At 39.6% G+C, this 25,642-nt stretch overlaps 1 protein-coding gene across 2 annotated transcripts in view; it reads left to right on the top strand.

Annotated features, from left to right (window-relative positions):
- Pou2f1 (POU class 2 homeobox 1) overlaps positions 1 to 23,166 on the top strand; it is a 160,362-nt gene extending 137,196 nt beyond the window's left edge. For both annotated transcript variants that reach the window (XM_045156232.1, XM_045156238.1), the window contains 7 exons: positions 3,552 to 3,693; positions 4,957 to 5,102; positions 6,950 to 7,129; positions 9,439 to 9,544; positions 19,458 to 19,803; positions 20,444 to 20,532; positions 22,598 to 23,166. In XM_045156232.1, the coding sequence (XP_045012167.1) occupies positions 3,552 to 3,693; positions 4,957 to 5,102; positions 6,950 to 7,129; positions 9,439 to 9,544; positions 19,458 to 19,803; positions 20,444 to 20,532; positions 22,598 to 22,908 (1,320 nt within the window). In that variant the 3' untranslated portion in view covers positions 22,909 to 23,166. The remainder of the gene's footprint in view (positions 1 to 3,551; positions 3,694 to 4,956; positions 5,103 to 6,949; positions 7,130 to 9,438; positions 9,545 to 19,457; positions 19,804 to 20,443; positions 20,533 to 22,597) is intronic.
- The last annotated feature ends 2,476 nt before the right edge of the window (positions 23,167 to 25,642 follow it).

The raw sequence follows: 25,642 nt of genomic DNA, 5'->3' as shown, positions 1-25,642 counted from the left end.
CCTTTCCCTCATCCCTGCCCCTTTTCCAAAGGGGCCCTCCTCATTGGAGATGAAGGTCATACCCATGGGGATTGTGGGTCATACCTTGTGGGGGCAGCAGTAAGTTATGGGGTACAGGCAATGTCTCTGTGCATAATATCCCAACTTGTGGCTCTAACAATCTTTCTACCCCCTCTAATGCAAAGTTCCCTGAGCCATACTGGGTGTGTTTTAAGTATACTTCAGCGATGGGCTCTTTGGAGCCTCTGGATTTCTGGTTTCATAGGGGTTAAGTGTCCTCAGTGTCTCCTTCAGCCTTGTGCTGATTTCACGTTCACTGAGAGAGCAGCACTCTTGCTCATTCCCACAATTCCTCTGTGGTGCAATGGGTTGTTTATGTCCTCAGGTCCCACTCCCATCTGTAAAGGAGAAGCAGATGTCTGTGCTGCACCCACACACCCTCCAGTGCAGGGTACTGGGACCAGGGACTTGTCCTTTATTTATTGTTTGCATGTTAAAATGACTGAGACAAGAGTAGTAATTTGCAAACTTGATTCTGTACGGTACAGGATGGGACAATCAGCTTGCCAAACCTTTGCTAAGTCACAAAACCTTAAAGAGGTTCAAATGTGGCTGTATATCAAGTTTGCTCATTTATACACATAAACATGGAAGGAAAACTAAACATTTTAGTTATTTCTTGAAACAAATTCCTCCTGTTTTTTGAGTACATGTCAATAAACTAAATGGTTATTTTCTGATAACCTAAGTTCTTATCCTTTAACAGTGGATAAGTAATGGATGTCTTTATATATTTAGGTGGCATATCATAGTATAGAATATCTTCTAGATATGGTATATACATAATTTCCCATCCCCAATCTTTGCTCTTTCTTCTTTTTAAAAATATCAAAGGGTGCTCTTCTGCTCTTTGATACCATCTTCTCAAGAGACAGAGCAATGCCAGTGCCTGCCTTTACACCTCCAAATGGAATTCAACACACCTTGTTTCTTTATTAATCACCTCGCCTTGGGTATTTTCCTAAAGCATAACAAAACTTAGAGTCAAGGATCTAGAGTTACAAAAGTTATTTGTAGTATTCCAGTTAACCTAAGTACAGGTCTTTTAAATTGGGGAATTGTTCTTAGTTTTGATAGGAGAAAGAGCATGAAGATATGAGACAGTCACAGAGAATGTGAATTGAAAGTACTAAAGGGCTGGAGAGATGGCTTAGTGGTTAAGGCACTTGCCTGTGAAGCCTGACGACCCATGTTTTATCTCTCTAGATCCCACATAAGCCAGACACACAAAGGTGGGGCAAGCACAAGGTTACATATGCCCACTAGGTGGCACAAGCATCTGGAGTGCAGTTGTAATGGATGAGGCCCTGCTGTGCCAATTCCCTTGTTTCTCTTCCTCTCTCTCTCTCTCTCGTTAAAAAATAATAATAATAAGTACTGAAGAATCTATTTTATCCTCCTTGTATTCATTCTCTTTGTGATGTTTTGAGAGTTTTGGGGTCTTCAATATAGAATACATCGGTGACATGAGGGTTGTAAATTTTCCTTCTGGCTTGTGGCTTAAAATTTCTTTGGTTTTGCAGGCAAACGCCTTAACCGCTTAAGCTGTCCTTCCAGCCTTCAAATAAATATTTTTTAAAAATAAAAAGCTCACTTTATGAGGAAGAACTAGAGTTATAAGAGTATAAGCATGTACCAAAGTTTAGTGGAATTGTGCACCGACAATGTCAGAAAACATATTGCCATATAACTGTTACTTAATGTCATATACTCAAACCAATTCCAGGTTTTAGATGGCCTCAGGTATCTAAAAGGTATAATCTATACAAGTAAAGTGACCATGACATGAATATATGCAATACAGAAAGCTTAAGTTTGAGTGACAGATGTAAGTGGCATATGAGAAATATAGACAAGCAGATGAACACCTCCACATCTTTAGATATAGCTGTATAAAGACATAAGGAACAGCATCTCTACTCTTGTTCATTCTGTCTAAATGCTTTGATTTCCACAGTTGGGAAGAAATCAATCAGTGGTCCACTCCAGTTCTACTAAGAGGAGATTCAAGGCTGACAGTGATGGAAATGTTCTATGACTATATTGTCAAATACAGTAGGAGTAGGTACTGATGTTGAGAAAATGAATTTTTAATTTATTTAATATTCAGTAACTTAAATGTAGATGGCCATATAAGATTGATGACTAATGGGAGTCATCGGATATCTCTCTCCCTCTCTCTTGAATTTTATATATTCTCTACATCTAATTTTATGTTCTAGCTCCACGTTTATTAAAAATTTTTTATTAAAAGTTCTTCATAGTTAGGCATGGTGGTCCAGGCCTATAATCCCAATACTTGGGAGGGTGAGGCAGAAGAATTAGGAGTTCAAGGCCAACCTCAGTCAGGTACATAGTGAATTCAAGGATAGCTTAATGAAACCCTCTCTTTAAACATATTTTTTTCACATTTAAGAAAATGCAGTTTAAAATATTCTTTTGTTTTCTTGACTACTATCTAGTGCAGGTGCTAATGAACTATGTACTGTCTAAAAGAAGGATGTAGGGGCATAAGGGATGAAAACATAAGAATGATCCCTGTTCTAAATGGTGCTACCAAAGTAGGAGGAGGTGTCACGAGCTAGTTGGGAATTGGCCTTCTCATCGTAAGTTAGCTGTGTAGTATTTTGGACCAGAAATACTGTTACCTTTCTGCCCTGTTACTAAAGTAATTGAAATGAGTTCCTCTTATTATCTGTGAAGTATCTATTAAGATACAACTTTTTAAAGCTTGAACAAGAGAAATCTAGCTGGAAGAAAAGCACTGTGTACATTTCAAAGGTTATAGGCTCATGGAGAAAGACATCTTTTGTAATATATTCAGAGGATCATTGTTCTATTGCAGTAAGGTTACCAAGTTTCCAGTGCCCATGAAGGTTTGACTAAATGGGTCAAACCTCTCTGCTGTGAATTTGTCTCTCTAATGGCTACAAAAATGGTCCTTTAGAATACCTGTGTTTTGTAACCAACTTTGAAATCCTAACTAGGGTAAAAGTAGATTTTTTTATAGCTTCCAGGAATACTTGGTGAGAAAAATAAAATTAGATGGATTGTTGCTAAATTTTAATGTGATTTATGGAAGTTTGGGTAGATCAGAGATGCCTCCATAATCTAGGTATTTAATCTATGTGAGACAGGTAAAATTGATTTTTAAAGACTATTATGTAAATCATGTTGGCTATATTATCAGGGGGACTTTTAGAATATTATTACTATCTTTGGTGACTTAGAGAAGTTTTGGTATCTTGAATATTACTACATAAGGTAGCAAGAAGAAATTGAAACTGGAAAATATATGGGGTAATATTGAAGGCTGTCCTCATCAAGGCTCTATAGAGTCCTCCCTAGAATACTGTGTTCAGGTTAGGAACCATAGACAGAATGATGATTTGTGGTTATCTAGAGCATTTATTGCAGTGCTCCACACTTCCCCTCACCGTAGGTAGGAAGCATTAATGAAATAAATCTCTCTTTCCCTCTCTCCATTGCAGGGTGATGTTGGGCTCGCTATGGGCAAATTGTATGGAAATGACTTCAGCCAAACTACCATCTCTCGCTTTGAAGCTTTGAACCTCAGCTTTAAGAACATGTGCAAATTAAAGCCACTTTTAGAGAAGTGGTTAAATGATGCAGGTGAGTATAGAAGAAATTTCCTTGTCATCCGTTGGAATTTTAGAAGGGGAATAATTGTGTGACTGAGGTTTCTATTTGTCTTATTCATTCTACAGAATTTTGGAGTTCACTGATCCTTGGACAATTGTTATAAATTATGGCTGTGTAAATCTAGAAATTCCCTCACAGTCATTCCTAGAGATTTGTTTCTATGATAATTCTTGATCCCATAAAGATATATCACAGATTCCTACCTGTCTATTACTGTTGCTGTGAACAGCAATTAGGCCTTTGGAAAAGAGAAGCTGGAAACACCCTCCCAGTGAGCATACTGATTCAGTAGCTGAGGCCTAGCCAGCTGCTATCATTCTTAGTTCCTTGGGTGAGAACCACTGATCTGTATCTCATTTTAGAATGTAGAGAAACATTCAGCATTATGAAATGAAATTATTAAATGAAAATGAACTACTAAATGAAAGAATACTATTTTATTTAACTTTGAATTCATAAATACTCTCCCTCTCAATATTATGGCAATAAAAGGAGAAGTAATTTCTAAGATAAATATTAAACATTTAGTAATTTATAAGAAACTTTCTTTTCCTTGTATATTTCCAGAACAGAGTGAAGAGAGAAATCTAGGTCAAAGTATAGAAACAGAAAAATTCTATGTTCTCAGAAATAGAATTCAAAAAGTACTTGTGACAAAATAGTGGTCGTCCTGGGTCAAAGAAAGCCAACGAGGACAGTAGACAGTCATTTTGTTGTTGTTATTGTTGTTTTGGGGGACTTTGTGTGTCTGTGTAGTACGTGTGGTGTATGTCCAGGTGTGTAAAGATACACATACATTATGCCCACATATGTGGAATCTGGAGGAGAGTACATCATGGTCCTCCTCAACGACTCATCCCACATTTCCTTGAGGAGTCTTGTTGAACCTAGAGCTTAGGTTTTCACATGCCCCAATGATGCCTTAGTCACTGCCACCTACTGAAATGGGATTACAGGCATGTGGGCATGCCTAGCTGTTTAGGTGTTTGTTAGAGAATTGAACTCTTAATAGTCTCAGGCCCTCATGATTGCACAGCAAGAGCTTGTACCCAGTGAGCCATCTCCATAGCCCTAGTGAATGATGTTTTAATGTAAGTTATATTCAGAACTGTTTCACACTAACATGCCTCTTAAAATGCTTTGTGTCAGTTTTGTTGTTCATGTTAATATGTGTATTATGCACAGGAATTATTACGCTCAGTTAATTTTTTTCTATTTTCTTCATTCTTACAGAGAATGTCTCATCTGATTCTACAGTCTCCAGCCCAAGTGCTGTAAATTCTCCAGGTTTGGGTGCAGAGGGCTTGAATCGTAGGAGAAAGAAACGCACCAGCATAGAGACCAACATCCGCGTGGCCTTAGAGAAGAGTTTCTTGGAGGTCAATATGATGTTTACTTTTCATGTGATCATGGACCTGTGTGTAGTACCATTATTAGAGACCATACATGTTAATTACAAATAATAATGGAGTAAATACGCAATGAGAGACAGAAACCAAGCACTGCAGGGCTCACAAGATCACAACTACATTCTTTTCTTTGGGGGGGGGGTTGAGGTAGAGTCTCACTCTAGTCTAGGCTGACCTGGAATTAACTATGTAGTCCCAGGGTGGCCTTGAACTCACAGTGATCCTCCTACCTCTGCCTCCAGAGTGCTGGGATTAAAGCTGGGTGCCACCACCCCCAGACAACAGCTACATTCTTGTGAACACTTGGTTTGTGAGAATTAGCTACTGAAGGTTACATGGAACTTCTACAGACTGGGAAAAGTAGGCAAAAAGTACTTAAAGTTTAGCATTTGCTTGAGCAGATGCCTCCAGGGGAAACCAAACCTTTACCAGAAGAAACATTAGTATCTTGGTGGACTGAATTTTATTATCTTCGTTCAAAGAACAGTAACTTTGGGCCTGAACAAAAAGCTTGAGACCTTGAATGTCAGCCTGTTAATTCAACATATATTTGGCTTTTTAATTTTTATTTTATCTTGTTTTGTTTTCATGTGTGTTTTGAGGTAGGATTTCACTTTAGCCCAGATTAACCTAGAGCTTTTAACCATGGAATATCATAAAACTTCCATCAAAAATTGGACTTCAAGGGCTGGAAGGATGTCTTAGTAGTTAAGGCATTTGCCTGAAAAGCCAGAGGACCCAGGTTCAATTCCCCAGGACCCACGTAAGCCAGATGCACAAAGTGGCACGTGTGTCTGGAGTTCATTTGCAGTGGCTGGAGGCCCCGGCATGCCCATTCTCTTTCTCTCTCTTTCTCTTTCTCTCTCTCTCTCTCTCTCAAATAAACAAACATATTTTTAAAATTTGAGTTAAGGGCTGGAGAGATGGCTTGGCGGTTAAGGTGCTTGCTTGTGAAGCCTAAGGACACATGTTGAACTCTCCAGATCCCATGTAAGCCAGATGCACAAAGGTGAGGCAAGCGCAAGGTCACACATGCCCACTAGATGGCAGAAGCATCTAATTTGCAGTGCCTGAGATCCTGGCATTCCAGTTTGTTCTCTCTCCCTCCCCCCCTCCCCCCCCAAATAAATTTTTTTAAAGTGGACTTAGCATGGTGGTGCACACCTTTAATCCCAACACTTGGGAAGCCGAGGTAGGAGAATCACTGTGGTTTTGAGGCCACCCTGAGACTACATAGTGAATTCCAGGTCAGCCTGAGCTAGAGTGAGACCCTACCTCGAAAAATTAAAAAACAAAACCAAACAAAAAAAAAAGTTTTTGACTTTTCAGAAAGTTTGAGTTTACCTGCCAAACATTAAGTCAGGAGTCTTTCTCAGCTTTGTGTCTTGTTAACAGTGTGATAGGGCAAGGCCTTTATTTCCACATGAAGTTCCTCCATTTGGGAAATACTTTGCTTCCTGCCTCACAAGAGTACTGTGAGGTCCAAGTTCAGTGCATACTATAAAGCACTGAGGAAACAAACCCCTAACTTGTAAGGTTGTATTGGTATCTTGTTAGCTTTTAAGATCAGTGGAGGTTTAAAATAAAAGATAAACAAATATTTAAGAATAACTCTGTGGATACAAGTTTAGTAAATTCATTGGCACATTCTACAGAAGCTATTAATATAGTCATATATATTTCAGGTCTGCAGGTATAACTGAGAGGTAAAGAACTTGTCTTTATTTATGCCCAAGACCCTGGGTTCAGTCCCACAAAATGTCGAATTAAACTTTCAAAATTCCAAAAGATGACCTTTTTTTGTTGTTGTCTTTTAGAATCAAAAGCCTACCTCGGAAGAGATCACCTTGATTGCTGAACAGCTCAATATGGAAAAGGAGGTGATTCGTGTCTGGTTTTGTAACCGCCGCCAGAAGGAGAAAAGAATCAACCCACCAAGCAGTGGTGGGACCAGCAGCTCACCTATCAAAGCAATTTTCCCCAGCCCAACCTCACTGGTAAGAATGCATGCAGAAAGGACAAGTTTAGGGCTAATTTTTAGTTTTATAAGTTGTTTATTAAATCAGTGTATTTCATTACAGTTAAGGAACTTATTATATATGTACATTGTTGAGGTTGAATAAATGTATATAAATTTCTACTTCAGATATTACCATGGTAATGAAATCTCATATTGTTAACCTAAGAACTTATTGGCCTTCTTAAAATTTTTAATTATTTCCTGTTTCAGACACTCCCCCCCCCCACACACACACACATGTAGGGTCTCATTCTAACCCAGGCTGACCTGGAAATCTGTAGTCCCAAACTGCTCTTAATCTCATGAGGATGCTCCTACTTCTGCCTCCTCAGAGCTGGGATTAAAGTTGTAATCACCATATGCAGCTCTATTTCCTTCACTTCTGTTGTTTTCTCTGGTATCTTTTCTTAGGTTTCTCTGTGACCAAAGTGATAAATTTGCTGCTGATTCCAGTTATCTGGGGGAAAAATATTTTTAATATTTTTTTTTATTTATTTGAGAAAGAGAGAATGGGTGCACAAACTCCAGACGCATGTGCCACCACGTGCACCTGGCTTTTGTGGGTCCTGGGAAAATGAACCTGGGTCCTTTGGCTTTGCAGGCAAGTGCCTTAACTACTAAGCCATCTCTCCACCCCTTTAGTTAGTTTTTTATTCATGTTTAATACTAAAGCCCAGTAATTAAACTTGTAAGACTAAATGACATTAAATTCCCAAATAACCTTTTAGCACTGGTGATATTACAGCAATCATCTCAAGTCTTCTTTATCAGACAACATATAGTCTTTTTTATGTATAACCTCATTGAGTAATTTCTGTTTGCATTAGAAATTTACTACTCCTTGATGCAGGAGACATGCCATGGTTACATGACACCCTTGATGTTTTTGTAGATGTGACTACCATGATGCCAGCCAGGTTTTAAAAATGGAAAGATTGCAGTTTACATTTCTGTTTTTGCTTTGTTGTTGTTGATTTGCTTTCACTTCATTTCAACATCATTCCATCCTGTAAGTCTTTTTAACAAAAATTAGCATTAAAAGTATATATTTGTTAAGTGAAGACTATCTTTATTAAATGGTGGAACTTATGAAAAATATAGTCACTAGATAACAGTTTTGTTAAGGTTGCTATTTTGTGTTTAAAATCTTATTTGTCCAAGAAAGAGGGCAGTATTTTTCTGTTTTAACAAAACTGTAGAAATTTATTTCAAAGAAAAAGGTGGGGACTGGAAAGGTGGCTCAGTGGGTAAGAGTTCTTGCCCCACAAGCATAAGAGCCTGAGATTTGTTTCCAGCACACACATAAAAACTGGCCATGTATTCCTGTAGCCCCAGTCCTGAGGAGCAGGTGCTGTAGAGGAGACAGGAGAGCTATGAGGGTTCACTGGTCAGCTAGTTTGACTGAAAAAATTGCAGCTTCAGGTCCAGTGAGAGACTCCACCTTAAGGAAACAATGCTGAAAAGAAAGAAGACGCCTGACTTTTTCCTCTAGCCTCTGCACATGCATGTGTGCACAGGGTATACACATTTTATACACTCAAGTGCCAGCATATAGTTTTTTTTTTCCCCTCTCATTTGCAGGTGAGACAGACAGAAAGTATGGGCGCACCAGGGGCTCCAGCCGCTTCAGACAAACTCCTGACACATGCCCCATACAAAACAAAAACGACAATCGTGTTGTCACAGAATAAAAGTTAAAACAGGTGGCTGGAGAGATGGGTCAGTGGTTAAAGGCACTTTCTTGCAAAGTCTGACACACTGAGTTTAATTGCCCAGTACCCACATAAAGCCAGATGTACAAAGAAATGCACGTGTCTGGAGGTCTGGAATTTGTTTGCAGTGGCAGGAGGCCCTGATGTACCTATATTCACATTCTCATTCATTCACTAATTCATTCATTCATATTCTCTCTTTCTTTCTCTTTTTTCTCTCATAAATAAAAATTAAAGCTGGTCATGGTAGCACACGCCTTTAATCTCAGCACACAGAAGGTAAAGGTAGGAGGATCGTTGAGTTTGAAGCCACCCTGAGACTGTACAGTGAATTCCAGGTCAGCCTGGACTAGAGCGAGACCCTAGCTCAAACAAACAAACAAACAAAAATTAAAGGAAAGTTCAAACAATACAAGGATCCCCTGATCCTGTCAAATAGTTTTCTTGTTTAGGTAAAGTTAACAGTTAGCAAAACATTTCTTACTGATTAGAGTATATCTGGCTGAAATCATTAAAATTTAAGAATATTCTAAGTTTTAAGTGCTTTGTGCATAATTTCCTTTCTGACCTCTAGGTGGCAACCACACCAAGCCTTGTGACAAGCAGTACAGCAACTACCCTCACAGTCAATCCTGTCCTTCCCCTAACCAGTGCTGCCGTGACTAATCTGTCTCTTACAGGTAAGCAACAGCCAGGTCACAGGGCTATTATGTACATGGTAGGCCATTGTTAGGTTTCTGTGAGAACCTGCCATTAAGTTGTGAAGTAAGGTGATGTGAATTGCTTTTTAAGAAACCTGTAGTGTACACTTAGACTATTTATGAAGGCCCTGCTTTAATAAATAAATATACCTTCATATTGGTCCTTCCTCATCTTAGTCCATCTCCTCTATCACTTTCAGAATTGTCTTTAAAAACATACTTTTTAAAGTAACTCTTTCCCTTACAAACCTTCAATAAGGATATCATTTTGCATTAGGAAACCATCCACATTCATTAGTTCATTGGTTATTTCTACACTGAACCTTTACCCACCCAACCCAACACATGTGAGGACTCCATCCTTACTCTTTAAAACATGCCTACCTCCACAGATGTCTGTCGTAGCCTGCAGTTCCTAGTTGGTACTGATAAACTACTCCAGCTTATCTCAATCAGTCCAAGAAACTAATTTCCACTTACCTATATTACAAATAATCGTATTTTTGCAAACCTTTTATCATAGCCTTTGCACTTCTCAAGAGATCTCACCTAGCACACTTGATATACTCCATATTAAAATGAATAATTCTTTATATTCAGCCTCCTTTAAGTAGAAAAATTTCCAGTACATTTGAGATGATTTAGAATTATTATCTTAAGTTCATAACATCTCTTTAGCTTTTTGACCTTGCCATGATAAGAAAAAAAAATGGTTTCGTATTATGTTTCTAAACTACTAACACCTGGCATATTTTTTTATGTGTGTGTGAAAGAGAAAGAGACAGAGGGAACTGGCATGCTAGGACCTCAGCCACTGCCAATGAACTCCAGACACATCTACCACCTTGTGCGCATGCACCACCTTCACATAATTTTTATATAATCTAAATAGCACTTTCTGATCTCTTTTGAGGGCTGGAGAGATGGGCTAAGTGGTTAAGGCACTTGCTAACCTCCTTTGAGTATTAGACATCTTTGGAAACTTGAAAGCTATATACCTTTACTTCCACAAGACAGACATACACAATTTTTAGTAACTTTAAAAAAGTTTGTGAATTATAACATCTAGCAGCCCTTACCCCCCAGACTATTTGTAGCTGTTTTAGGAGCTTTACCGATGCCAGGTCTTTTCAAAAGTGGAAGGTTGGATGGTATTGTAGTTATTACCTTCTTGTTACTGACATAAAGCTCTCAGCCAGAAGCAACTTATAGAAGGGAAGGGTTTGTTTTGGAACAGTCTTGAAGGGAAGCTCTGTGTTGGCAGGGAAATGTTGGTAGAGCAAAGGCTACAAATCATCTCCTTGCCACAGCAGGTGAATGACAACAACAGAAGGAGAATAAGCCAAATTCTAACCAGGGTAAGCTGGCTATAACACCCCTAAACCCACCCCTAACAAAACACCTCCTCCAGCAAGGCTCTACCTCCCAAACTGCCATCGGCTGGGAACAAAATATTCAAGACACATGAGTTCATGGGGAACACCTAATTCAAGTGCCATCACAGATGGCATTGCAAAAATAGGTTCTCAGATAAACAGTTTGTAACTGAGTGACTATACAGGATGAGCTGGACTGGTGATTTGCACAGCTGAAAGGGACACTTGCCTTTTATTAGAGAAAACACATCCTTTTACTGTCAAGGTTATAGGTAAAAAGTTCAAGTAGTAGGTAACTAATTGAGGAACTTAAAGAGAACTTAATCTGGGGATTATTTTTAAAAGCTAATCATCAAGGAGATTACACATTAAAGAAAGTACTTGCCTTATTCAATCTAAAGAATTTAGAAAAGAGGGCTGGAGGGATGGCTTAGCGGTTAAGGCATTTGCCTGCAAAGCCAAAGACCCAGGTGTGATACCCCAGGACCCACGTTAGCCAGATGCCCAAGGGGCGCACATGTCTGGAGTTCATTTGCAGTGGCTGGAGGCCCTGGCATGCCCATTCTCTCTCTCCCCCTCTTTCTCTGTCAAATATGTGTGTGTGTGTGTGTGTGTGTGTGTGTGTGTATTACATATATTATATACTATACATATAATATATAGTATATTTTTTTTAATAAAAGAATTTAGTGCCAGTACCACATCTAGGTTTGTTAAGAGTGCCACCTGTGTGGGCTAGCAGCTGACTTACCTGCTTAAAGAGAACAGAAAAGAACATAAAGCAATCCATAAGATCGATGAAGAGTATCTATTGCTTAGAAATTAGCCCTGTGTCAGTAAGACATGTATAGAGTTGAGTTAAAAGTTCATCTCTAAACCCCAGTAGGTAGGGTTGTGCATGCGCGTGTGTGTGTATTCACTTCTGCTCAATAGGCAAGCTGTTAGTGACTTATTGGCATTATGTTGGATACCAGTAACATGAAGCCCCTGTCCATGAGGAGCTTAGTGTCTAAACTATCAACCATCTGGAAATTAAGAGCTGAACTTTAACTTCCTAATTAAATATAGGTCATATTATATTATATTGGACATAAAAATACCTACAAGGCCAGGTATGTAGCTCAATGGTTGAGTGCTTGCCTTGTCTGTGCCAGGCCCTGGATTCTGTCTGTATTACACACACACACACACACACACAGAGAGAGAGAGAGAGAGAGAGAGAGAGAGAGAGAGAGAGAGAGAGAGAGAATTAGCAAATCAAAATAAGCAACATAGGTTAAAAGTGGGGCTAAAGGGCTAGAGAGATGGCTTAGTGGTTAAGGTATTTGCCTGTGAAGCCAAAGGACATAGCTTTGGTTTCCCAGGACCCACATAAGCCAGATGCACAAGGGGGCACATGCCTGTGGAGTTCATTTGCAGTGGCTAGAGACCCCGGCGTGCCCATTCTCTCTCTGTCTGCCCCCCTCCCCCATGTGCAAATAAATTAAAAAAGAAAAAAGGGCTGAGGAGATGGTTCAATGGTTAAAGACACCTGCTGGCCTAGGTTCAGTTCCCAAGCCGTCCACATAAGCCAGATGTAAAAGTGGCACAAGTATCTAGTAGTCATTTGCAGCAGCAAGAAACCCTGGCACCCATCCACACATGCCCAAATAAACAGATACTTTAAAAAAAAAAATTATTCATCATGGGCAGGGTTAGTGGCTCACACCAAATCCCAGCATTCAAAGTATAGAGGTAGGTAGATAGGTTTGAATTAAAGCCAAGCTAGACCATAGTGTGAGCTTTAAGTCAGTCTGAGTTACACTGTCTTTCTCTCTACATACATATATGTACACATATATGTACATACATACCATATACTTTTTGTTTCATCTTGACTAAGGAAGATTTATCCCAAGACTCTGTAGCTGGTTTAATACCTGAATACCAGTTAACATATGTATGATAGAAAGAGAAATGAGGACAGAAACCACATGATGACTTCAATGGCTAGATGAAAGGTATTTGACAAATCCAAACTGCATGCATGGCCAAAGCTCTCTGACGTGGTGTACAAGTGATCTAACTGCCTCCGCTGATAAAGAGCACATGCTAGAAACCCGCAGCCAGCAGTGTACTTACGTAGCTGAGGACTGAATGCTTTGCCTGAAGAATGTTTGCATGCAACCTTATAACTGGACTTCTAATTAGCATTAACTTTGAAAATGCATCTAATATGGTCCAAATGAAACTTAGAAGATAATTTATACAGAAAACTTACATAAAAATTACTACAAGCCAGGTGTGGTGGTGCACACCTTTAATCCCAGCACTCAGGAGACAGAGGTATACATAGTGAATTCCAGGTCAGTCTGGGCTAGAGCAAGACCCTACCTTGTAAAAGAAAGGAAAAAAAAAAAAAAAAAAAAAAGAAGGAAGGAAGGCAAACTACAATTTGCTGAAAGAAATTAAGCTCTTAAGAGACATTTCCTATTCAAATATTCTTCATACTCCAAACATTTAAAATGACATATGTCTCGGACTAGAGAGATAGCTTACTGGCTAAAGGCATTGCTTGCAAAGACTAAATGACCCAGGGTTCGATTCCCTCAGTGTCCATATAAAGCCAGTTGCGCAAAGTGATGCATGTGTCTGGAGTTCATTTATAATGGCAGGAGGCCTTTGCACACCTATATTTTCTTTCTCTCCCAAATAATAACAATATTTTTTCCATTTTTTTTCTCTTTCAGAATAACAATATTTTTAAAATAATGAATGACTTGTGTCTAGCTTGACTTACAAATTTTTAACCCAATCACAGCCAGAATTCCAACAGAATTTTTTTGATGTTTTAAACAAATTGGTAAGCCTATTCTAAAGCATGAAAAGGTCTCAAAATAGTAAAGCAATTTAAAAAATTTAATATTTATTTATTTGTTTGAGACAGAGAGAGAAAGGGCATGTCAGGGCCTCCAGCCACTGCAAACGAACTCCAGACGCATGGGACACCTTGTGCAAGAGGTAAACCTCGATCCTTTGACTTTGCAGGCATGCACCTTAATCACTAAGCCACCTCTCCAGCCCAATAAAGCAATTTTAAAAAGAATGAAAGAGGACATACCTGCCCAGAATTCAGAGCTTATTATAAAGATATAAGAAATCAGGCTAGTATAATACTGGCATGAAGATAGATTATATGGAACAAAATTTTGAGTCCAGAAACAAGCCTTTAAATTTATGCTATGTTAATTTTTGACAAATTTATAAGAAAGCTTAATAGGGAAGAGGTTCTAACAAATGTTTCTAGGGCAGTTGGGTATCCCAATGCATGGGTTCTTTTTTTTTTTTTTTTTTTTTTATTGGGCTCTTATACTATACACAAGAGTTGGCTAAATTTGGTCGGAGCTACAAACTATTTAATGTCCAGAGAAAAGTAGGAGAAATCTTTATGGCCTTGTGCTAGCCAAAGGGTTCATAGACCCAACACCTGAAACATATTCCATTGTTCAAAAAAAATTGAAAAGGGGCTGGAGAGATGGCTTAGTGGTTAAGGTACTTGCCTGCAAAGCCTAAGGACCCAGGTATGATTCCCCAGGACTCACATAAGCCAGATGTACAAGGTGGCACATGTGTTCAGAGTTCATTGGCAGTGGCTGGAGGCCCTGGCACACCCATTCTCTGTCTCTGTAACCCAAATATATAAACAAACAAATAAAATAAAATGAAAAAGATAAATTGAACTTCACCAAAATCTAAAAAAAAAAAAAAAAAAAAATCTTTAGGAAAATGGCAACACAAACCAAAGACTTAAAAAAAAAAAAAAAAAAGAGTCTATTGTGTGTCTAAAAGGACTTCTATTTAGAGCATACCAAGAACTTTTAGAACTCAGTAGTAAAAGGGCAGACACCCAGTTTGGAAAATAAGCTAGGCATTTTTTTCAAAGAAGTTATGTGAGTAAAAACACATGAAAATATAGCCAAATGTGGAGAGATGGCTCAGTGGCTAAAGGTTGCTTGTAAGGTAATCAGTAGTTTTACTTGCTAAGGAAATTTAAACTGAAACCATAATGATAACTACTTGATACTCACTAAAATGGTTTCAATAAAAAATGATCAAGCCAGGCAAGGTGGCACATACTTTTAAACCCAGCACTGGAGAGGCAGAGGTAGGAGGATCACCATAAGTTCAAGACCAGCCTGGGAGTACAGAGTGAGTTCCAGGTCAGCATGGGCTAGAGTGAGACCCTACCTTGGAAAAACAAAATGTTCAAAGGTGACAAATGTTGATGAGAATGAGGAAAAATACTTTGGCATTTTCTTTGTAAGTTAAACATAAACTTAGCATCTTACCAAGCAATTTTCTCAAGAGAAATGAAAACATTCACACAGAATTTCTCACATGTGTGTTCATGCAAGCAGTATGATTTATAACAGCTCCAAACTGAACACAAGACATATTTATCAGCTAGCATGTAAAGTAGCAGAATACATTATTCACCTATTAAAAACAAAGTTCTACAACCTGCCTCAGTGGAGAAAAACCTTGGAAATAATGGGCTAAGATGCAAACGATTACATGTTGTAAGATTCTGTTTATGGGAAATGTCCAAAAAAGGCAAATCTGTAGAGTTAACAGGTAGAAATGACACAGGAAGTTGACCACAAACAGACACAAGGCATCTCTGTTGATAGGAATGTCATGACCTTGATTGTAGTGATGTTGGGCAACCGAATCATTCAGCATTAAATTTAAATTGGGTGTTAGGGCACATAAATTGCACCTCAATAAAGCTGTTACGTTTTAAAGTGGGGCTGAGAAGCAAAAAGGAGATGCTAACATGCTTGGATCTAGCTTTCTGCCACCCTGGGAGGTGGGTGGTGATACCTTCTTTTGTAGTTACAACTGAGTCTCGGCAAGCCTAAATTCTCAGGTCAGAGTTGGTCAAGTAAGTCGGCTTGCCAAGACTTGAGGTAGTAAAGGATGTATATGAAATAAGGTGTGACCTCCTGGCTTAGAGAAATAGTTTAAAGGTTATGTTGGATTTTTATATCATAATGCTTTCATGACATTGAGATTGGAGGCTCCCAGAATGTGGTTAGCTTGTTATAGCCAGAAAAACAAAACAAAATCTGAATATTTCCTAAACTTGTCACCTGTCAATACAGATAAGTTTTCCAATAGCTTAGGCTGGAGTGTTCTTTGTATGCCTATGGAATTCAAAGAAAGGCTGATTGATATGAAAGAGGCAATGGAAATTTGAGTTTGTATGAAGACTGACAATTTCAATTTCAGAACTGAATGCTTATAGGTAAAATTAGGTTAGACATAGTGAGAAATTGGTCAAGAAAAGATTAAAAGTACTGAAATTTCTTAATATTAAAAAGACAAATGGGGGGGGAGAAATACAAATAAGAAAAGACTGTCTTCCTATAAAACAAGGGGTAAGTCTTAGAAAAGGATACCAGCAGAAATGTGCTTTATGAATTTGCCAAACACAAAAATTGACACAGCCTAGTGCTCAGAGACGGGGGTTGGTCTGATAGATTTAAAACTGAAGAAAAAGACATAATTGTGTTTTGGTTAGGGCTAGCTGTATGCAATAAAAGAAATCTTAGTTATAATTTTAAAGGCTAGAAAAAGGAATAAATCCCTTTTTAATAAATATTTCACTTATTTATCTGTATGTGTGGGTCTTGTGTGTACCAGGGTGACTTGCCACTTTAAACGACCAAATTCATGCAACACGTTAAAAATATATTTATTTATTTATTTGTCTGGGGGCCCAGGTAGAGAGAGAGAGAAAAGGGGCACACCAGGGCCTCCAGCCCCTACAGAGGAACTCCAGGTGCCACCTTGTGCATCTGGCTTATGTAAGTCCTAGGGAATTGGGTTCTTGACTTTGCAGGCAAGTGCGTTAACCACAAAGGCATCTCTCCAGCCTCAAGTTTTGGGGTTTTTTTTTGGGGGGGGGTTGTTTGTTTGTTGTTTCTTTTTGGTTTTTCAAAGTATAGTCTTGCTCTAGCCCAGGCTGACCTGGAATTCACTATGTAGTCACAGTCAAATTCATGGTAATCCTCCTACCTCTGCCTCCCAGGGGCTGGAATTAAAGTTGTGTGCCACCCCCCTGCCACAAGTTACTTTTGTATCGCATTCTTAGAAGGGAAAGCAGAGTAGAGAGAAGAGTGAAGAGAGATGATACAATTCTAATCTCATACTTAATCCCTGTAAATGTATTTTAGTGTTTTTTATGTCAGTAAGTCATTTATGCCCAAGTATTAAAAGAATCTAGACATCTTTATTTTAGATTTTCATTTTTCCTGCTTTATATGAAATTTATAGTATCACTGTATATTATGGCTTCTATGAGTAAAAAAATGGTTACTACAATGGGCATTTTTTTTTTTCCTTTTTTGGGGTAGAGTCAGTCTCACACTAGCCCAGAGCGGCCTCAAATTCACAGAAATCCTCCTACCTCTGCCTTCCATGTGCTGGGATTAAAGGCATGCACCACTATGCCCAGCTTTACAGCTTTAAAAAAAAAAAATAATGAACAGGAGAGATGGTTAAAGGTACTTGTGTGTAAATATTGTTAGCCTGGGTTCAATTCCCCAGTACCCATATAAAGCCAGATGCATAAAGCGACACATGTGTCTGGAATCATTTGCTGTAGCAAGAGGCCCTGGCCTGCCTATGTGTGCATGCTCTCACTGCCTTGCTCTATCACTCTCTCCTTATAAGTAAATAAAAATATTAACAAAAGAAAAAAAATATTACATCTATTTGAGAGCAAATGAGAATGGCTGCACCAGGGCCTTTTGCTGCTGCAAACAAATTCCAGATGCATTTTGTGCCATTTTGTGCATCTGGCTTTACATGGGTGTTGAGGAATCAAACCCAGGCTGTAGCCTTTACAAGCAGTACCTTTAACCACTGAGCCATTGCCCCTGCTGCACAATGAGGTTTTTATTTTTATTGACTTAGTTGAGAAAACATAGAGGGATGGGCATGCCAGACCTCCAGATGCATGCACCACCTTGTGCATCTGGCTTTACGTGGGTACTGGGGAATTGAATCCCAGTCCTTAGGCTTTTCAGGCAAGTGCTTTAACTGCTGAGCCATCTCTCTAGCCCTGAAGTGGGTTTTGAAAGCTATTTTTCATTACAAAATTGAGTTACCTGAATTGTTTGTTTTCCTGCACTGCCCGTTGACCCTTTGTCTTTGCATACACTACAAAAGCATTCTGCTGCTGAGTAACACCTCCAACTATATTTTTGTGAATCTTATGAGTAATTCTATTCAGTACTTTTCTTGTTGCTATGACCAAAAATTTGACAAGAAGTAACTTAGGAGAGGAAAAGCTTATTTTTGTTGTAGTTTAAGGGAGATAGTCCATGGGGGCAGAGAAGACATGGCAGCAGGAGCAGGGACCTGCTGGTCACTTTGGATCCACAGTCAGAAAGCAGAAAAAGTGAACAGGAATTAGAAGGTAGGTTATAAACCTCAAGGCCCTGCCCCAGTGACCTACTTCCTCCAGTGAGGTGCCCCCTCCGAAATGTTCCAGAACCCTCCTAAACAGCACCACCAGCTGAGCACCAAGTGTTCAAACACATGAGCCAGTGGGGAAGGGATGGATATTTCACATTGAAACCACAAATATGTAACAGTTTTTTTTTGTCCTCATTTGGTTTTTCTTTGGGGATTGCTAAGGAGGTTTCTCAATGAAAAGGGGGCTTTCCAAAAGCTTTGCTTTGCTGCTCATGTTTCTTGCACTGGGTTGTAGCCCATTATTAGAACTTTTCTGATTCTTTCCTTTGCTCTTTTGATTAGGAAATTGGTAATGAAGGGGGAAAACTGTTCTGTTTCTTTTGGAGTTGTGTTATTGTTCTCATCTTTAAGAAAAAAATATATACATACATACATATATATTTTAATCTCGAGAGAGAGAATTGCCACACCAGAGCCTCTCTCTAGCCACTGCAAATGAATTCCAGATGCATACACTACCTTGTGCATCTGGCTTTATAGTACTGGGGAATCAAACCAGGGTCCTTGGGCTTTGCAGGTAAGCACCTTAACTGCTGAGCTATCTTTCTAGCCCTGCTCTCATCTTCTAAAAGTACAAGTCATAGCTCTGATTTTAAAATAAATGTGTTTTTTTGTTATTTTTATTTATTTGAGAGCGACAGAGAAAGAGGCAGATAGAGAGAGGGGGAGAGAATGGGCACGCCAGGGACTCCAGCCACTGCAAACAAACTCCAGCTGCACGTGCCCCCTTGTGCATCTGGCTAACATGGGTTCAAACCTCGAACAGGGGTCCTTAGGCTTCACAGGCAAGTGCTTAACCACTAAGCCATCTCTCCAGCCCCATAGCTCTGATTTTAAAATGTTTATTTTTCTGTGGTTAAGTTCCATAGAAATACTAAAAAAAAAAAAGGGGGGGTTACTGTATGATAGGTCACTTACTCCCCCCATTCTGGAGTGAAGTCACTGGTTTCCCCAAACCAGAAGTTTATTTTCTAACCCAGTTCTCCTTTCAGGCACTACAGACACCACCTCCAACAACACAGCCACCGTGATTTCCACAGCACCTCCCGCCTCCTCCACAGTCACATCCCCATCCTTGAGTCCCTCCCCTTCTGCCTCCACCTCCACCTCTGAGGCATCGAGTGCCAGTGAGACCAGCACAACACAGACCACCTCCACTCCTTTGTCCTCCCCTCTTGGGGCCAACCAGGTGATGGTGACAGCATCAGGCTTGCAAACAGCTGCTGCTGCTGCTCTCCAGGGAGCTGCACAGTTGCCTGCAAATGCCAGCCTCGCCGCCATGGCTGCTGCCGCAGGACTCAGCCCGGGCCTGATGGCGCCCTCACAGTTTGCAGCTGGGTAAGGAGCCTTTTCAATCCATTTGCACCTGAGAAACAGCTAGGAAATCATTCCTGGAATGCGCATGGAGGAGACATCAAATCACTGGCTTGAACGAAAAGCCAATTGCAAGTGGGCTCCTGTAAGGACCTTGACTGTAGATATTTCGTTGTTTTTGTTTGTTTTTTATTTGGTAGAGAAAGAGGTAGAGAGGATGGGCATGCCAGGGCCTTTAGCCTCTGCAAACAAACTGTAGACACGTGCGACATTGTGCACTTTCGTCACTGCATCTGGCTTATGTGGGACCTGGAGATGCAAACATTGGTTCTTAGGCTTTGCAGGCCAGAGTCTTAAGCACTAAGCCATCTCTCCAGCCCATCCTAAGTTTTCTATATAGAGTTTTTTTCTTTTATTTCAGAAGAAAATGAAGTAATACAAAGAAAACTTGGGTTGACCAAAAGTTGTAAATCTTGTGTAGATCACAAACTTGTTTGTACAAGTCAGGAAACACTTACCAAATCATGTGAAAGTAGGGCAGGCAACAAAGATCTCCAGGCACGTCCCTAGCTGAGGTTTGCAGCTTATCACCCTTTCTGAGTCTGCTGTCAACCTGACAGGGGTGTTTACATGGTGACAGTGACCCGCCCCTCTCTTCTTGCAGAGGTGCCTTACTCAGTCTCAATCCAGGGACCCTGGGTGGTGCTCTCAGCCCAGCTCTGATGAGCAACAGTACACTGGCAACTATTCAAGGTCAGTAGCAGCTTTTCCTTGCTTTTCTTGTGTGTGTGTGTGTGTGTGTGTGTGTGTGTGTGTGTGTGTGTGTCAGAGATTAAGAGGATTGCCATGAATTTGTTTGAAGCCAGCCTGGAGCTACAGAGTGAGTACAGTAAAGCCTAGGCTAGAATGAGCCCCTTCCTAAAAAAAAAGTAGTATAGAATAGGGTAAGTGTTCTACACAACCTGGCCTTTCATGCTAATACTTGTTTGCTTAGTGAATAGACTTAAAGATGGATTTTTTTCCTCCTGATAAGTTTACCCAAATACTCCTGAAACAGATCTGTAGGCAAACTTGGATAAGTAAAGATTCTCTAATCCCCATATCCACACTAAGATAGCTAGGGATGGGAACAGTAGAATCCCAGGATATTTTAAATTTTTGCTAGATTCTGCCATATTTATTTCTCCACCTTTCTAGATTGTATATTCTGCTTGGATTATAATACCTTTTCTAGGCCCATTTGAGTTCGTGTCATCTTTCTATGTCTGATGTTTTGTCTGATGAAGGTCTCCTATTTATCACCTTGTGTCTAAAGGAGCTACCTTGTGAGTCAAGAAAACCCCATACTGACCAGAGGGGTTCTTTGCTTTTGGTTTAAGATATATATATATGTGGTGCTTAAACAAGAGTTATGTGCTCAAAAATAAGCTGTTACTTTCAATTACTATAGGATGTCAAGGGTGATGTCTCTTAATATTACACTACAGAGAACACTAATAAACAAAACCAAATTATGGTCTAGATTGTCTTATATTGTCTTTCTTACTAAATCTTATCTGAACTAATGATTAGATCTTACATTTCATTGTATAAGGGCTTCTTTTGGGGTTGGGATTTGTGACAAATTTCTTTCTCTGGCACTTGGGAGTATCTCTGGGTTATGGAGCTGCTCAAAGGCAGAGTGCCTTCCCAGGATATAAGTGAAGGCAGAGCACTCTGGAAACATTTAGACTTGCACTGGGACCTGAGCCTGGAATCTCAGAGACTTTGAAGCTATACCAAGGCTCACTGTTATGAACTGTTTTTATGGTCATGTCCAAAGTTAAGGGATATTCCCTTCACCTACATATTATGTAAAAAGTCAGCCAAAATTTTAATGTCATTAGAAAGTCTTCAGATATGCTTTTGGCCTAAGGGTATATGAGTGTGAGGATTGGGAAGTGTCAAGGAACAGGACAAAATCATTTTAAATAAAATGTTAGCTAGGTGTGGTGGCACATGCTTTTAATCCCAGCGCTCATGAGGCAGAGAAATAGGAAGATCACCATAAATTCAAGGCCACCTGAGACTACATAGTACATTCCAGGTCAGCCTGGGCTAGAATGAATGAAACCATACCTCAAAAAACCAAAAAAAGAAAGAGAAAAATTTCCCCAAGAATTACAAGTTCTAGCCTCCATCACCCACATAGGCTCCTAACATGTGTGTTGATCTTTGTCCTACAGTAAGCTTCTATGGCTTATGTACAGGTCATGGAATTCAAATATATTTGTCCATACTCACACCTTTTTCGTTATTTGGTAATATGCTATTTTTTAATAGCTAAATTCATCTTGGAAAAGTAGCTTTCATCTTGTACATAAAATATCCTCACTTGTATCAGTAGTGTCAGTTAAGTTGATAAAAGCTAAATGCAGTTTTAATTACTTTGAGTAGTTTGTCTTTTAAATGGGTTTTAAGTCAGCAATCTTCATTGAAGACAAAGTGTTGGATATAACAAATTTATAGCTATGTGATGCAAACTTGGGACTTAAAAATAGGAACATGATTGACAGATCACAGTTTTTGTAACTCTTTCCTTTAATTTGGTTACTTATACTCATTAGATTGATTTGTTTCAGTCCTTTGCTCTTCAGTGTCGTAAATAAGCTTGTGTTGGTCTCTGTGGCACAGTGACTGTGGCAGGAAGAAACCAGCGAAGAGGTGTGCTTTTCCAGAGTTGTAGGGAGACTCAGTAGAACTGTGATTGGTTATTTGGCTTCTCTTGGATAATGTTTAATATTTTTCTTCCTTTTCTTTTTCTGGGGGTTGTCTATAGCTCTTGCTTCTGGTGGCTCTCTTCCAATAACGTCACTGGATGCAACTGGGAACCTGGTATTTGCCAATGCAGGAGGAGCCCCCAACATCGTGACTGCCCCTCTGTTCCTGAACCCTCAGAACCTCTCTCTGCTCACCAGCAATCCAGTTAGCTTGGTTTCTGCCGCTGCAGCCTCCACAGGGAACTCCACACCTGCAGCCAGCCTCCATGCCTCCTCCACCTCAGCTGAATCCATCCAGAACTCTCTCTTCACAGTGGCCTCTGCCAGCGGGGCTGCTTCCACCACCACCACTGCCTCAAAGGCGCAGTGAGTGGGGCGCAGATGTGGGCTGCCATGAGCCTTTGTCGCTTTGCATTGGGCTCAGGCTGCCAGCTGGTTAATAAACTGAAAAAAATGTGATTGGCTTCCTCTCACCATGTTGTGAGGGCAAGGGAGACAGGGAGAGAAGAAGTACACTTACCGGAAAAAAGAATGGAGACAGGACATTTACCTAATTTTATAATAAAACGCTGTCTTTTCAGGATTGCTTCATGGATTGGAGAACTTTCTAACCAAACATTAAAAAGGAAAAAAAAAAAAAAAAAGAAACAAATCAAAAACAAAAAAATAATAAGTGAAAGGACTACTTACCATTTCCAGCAGTCATGATGACAAGTTAAGGTGGGTTACCAGTTCCAATATAGGAAGGGGATTTCATGTCTGTCTAAACTTTTTTTTTCTTAAAAAAATCATTTTTATTGGTCTGTTGTACAGGCCATTAAGTCATAACAAGGTGTTTATAATCTTATCAATTATGTTAGGGGTTCCTTTCTTAACTGGTACAATTTAGGCAGGCCTGTATTACTGTATCTCTGTTGTTGTTGTTGTTATTGTTGTTGTTGTTTTATATATATATACATATATATATATATATATATAGTTTGAACATGTTTATCTCTTGCTCCTGGATCCTATTTCAGTGAGCTCCCACACTGTGGGGAGGGAGGGTTTGGGGTAAGGGGAGAAGTATGTTCTTAACTGCGGGAAATGTCCTTGCTGGTTTCCTTATCCTTCATGACTCTTACAGAGGTGCTAGAAAATTGTTTTCTTTTGCCACTTATGCAAGAGGCTTGGTGCAGAAGCTGAAGGCAGTGTGTGCAAACACTCCTACTCCACACATGCCCCTTCCCCATCAGGTGGTGCCTTTGGAGCACTTTTGTGTAGGAAGGAATTCCTGCTGAACTGTAGCTCTCACTCACCCAAACCATTGAATGACCCTGAGGCCCAGATCCTGTGGCACAACAGTGCCGCTTTCTGCTACTTCGACGGGAGCGGCTGTGCGTGTTGTAGGGCAGGATTTGGTTCTGAAGAGCAAAGACTACTGTGGACACCTGACTTGGTGGTTCTCCTGATTTCTTTTCTCTGAAAACAAATGTTCCTACTGTTGATTTGTTTGTTTGCTTGCTTGTTTGTTTCATTTTATGAAAAATTTTTATCCAAACTTCCTCTGACTTACTTGGCCAAAAACAAATTGACTTGTTGAAATTGGGAGACTTTTCCCTTTCTTGTTTTCTATAAAGGAATTCTACTAGACTATATCCCACAGATGATATATCATAAGAGTTCAATATGAAGAGCCTAAGGTTGCCACCTTTTCCTTTAGAGTCCAGACTTCCTGTTCACTGGATGGCCTATGAATTTCTCTAACCCTTAAATTCTCCTTGGTTCTCTGACTGAAGGAGGCATTTACTGGCTGGGCATGGGCTCTTTAGAACCTTTGAAGAAAGACGGAGCAGGAACTTTGCACACACCTAAGTGTCTCCTGGCTTGTCTGTGCTGCTCTGACTAGGTAGGTCTAATGTCAACACCCATCTCCTTATTGGATATAAGAAAGTGATTTGCTCCTATAATTGTTTTCAGGATGTTTCTAGACTTCATAAATGAGCCCATTGAAAAGGAAGAGCTTGTGAAAATGGATGAAGATGAATGAGGGTAATTTAGAGATTAAATTCCCCTTTTTGCTAATGTCCTGTTATCATCTGTATCAAAATTGTTCCAAATGACTAGATCCCTACAATACAACTCATCTAAGTTCCCTTCTTATTGAGGTCACAGGTTCCCATTTGGTGTCTGGGGGTGCTTGCTTACATCTCCAATGGTCTGCACTTTGTCCCCCCTTTTGAGTGGGAGTTGACAGAGCTTACTTTCCCTTCTGATTGCGCTGTTGAGCCCTACAAGGTGCTTGGGTTCCTTAGTTTCGTGTCTCTCACCATTGTTTAGGAAGGCAGCAACACAGACACAAATGTACCTTCGTGATTCCAGTGGGAGATGGTCATGGTAATATTAAAGGTTAGAAGCATCCTGGTCCCCCTTTAAATTTTTTTTCTTTACTTGCTTTTATTTCTCAGTTTTTAATTATTACCCCTAAATTTCATTTCCTTCACTTTCCCTAAAATTCCTCTAAAGTCAGTGAACTACAAGCAGGGAAACTAACAAATACCCATCCACCTTTTTTGTGTGGTGTGTTTTTTGTTTGGTTTTTTTTTTTAATTTTTTTTTTTTTTAACTAAGCTTGAACCAAAGTCAATTTTTAGCAAGCTGCTGTACTAATGGACTAGTTATAACGTGCAGTTCAGACACATTGAAGAGATAGATGCTACTGACAATTTCTTATTCATTTGTCTTGATTAATTTTATATGAAAGTTGCTGCTTGTTTTTAATCTTTTATGTTGGTAAATTGTGATATCCTCTGGGCAGACATTACCATGGTTTTTAACTAGTTTGTTTAGATTGGTGTGTAAATAGAATGGCTGTGTCAGCTACTAATTTCTCTCTTCTCCATCAACTTTTTCTTTGTTGTTACTGAACTTTAATCTTTTATCCTGACTTAACATCTCTGACTTTAGTCTGTGCAGATGACTTTATGGCTGTCATCACACTATAGTTGCCATAGTAGAGAGCCCCACTTTTGGGAGTAGTGGAAGGTAGGAGGAACAATTCAGGGAGGGAAGTGCTGATTACCCACCATACTGGAGTCGAGGTTATAGCGTTTATTTCCCAAAAT

The sequence above is a fragment of the Jaculus jaculus genome, chromosome 1 (genome assembly GCF_020740685.1).
Source record: "Jaculus jaculus isolate mJacJac1 chromosome 1, mJacJac1.mat.Y.cur, whole genome shotgun sequence".
In the NCBI taxonomy this organism is placed as follows: Eukaryota; Metazoa; Chordata; class Mammalia; order Rodentia; family Dipodidae; genus Jaculus; species Jaculus jaculus.
This window is presented reverse-complemented; position numbering and strand designations above follow the sequence as displayed.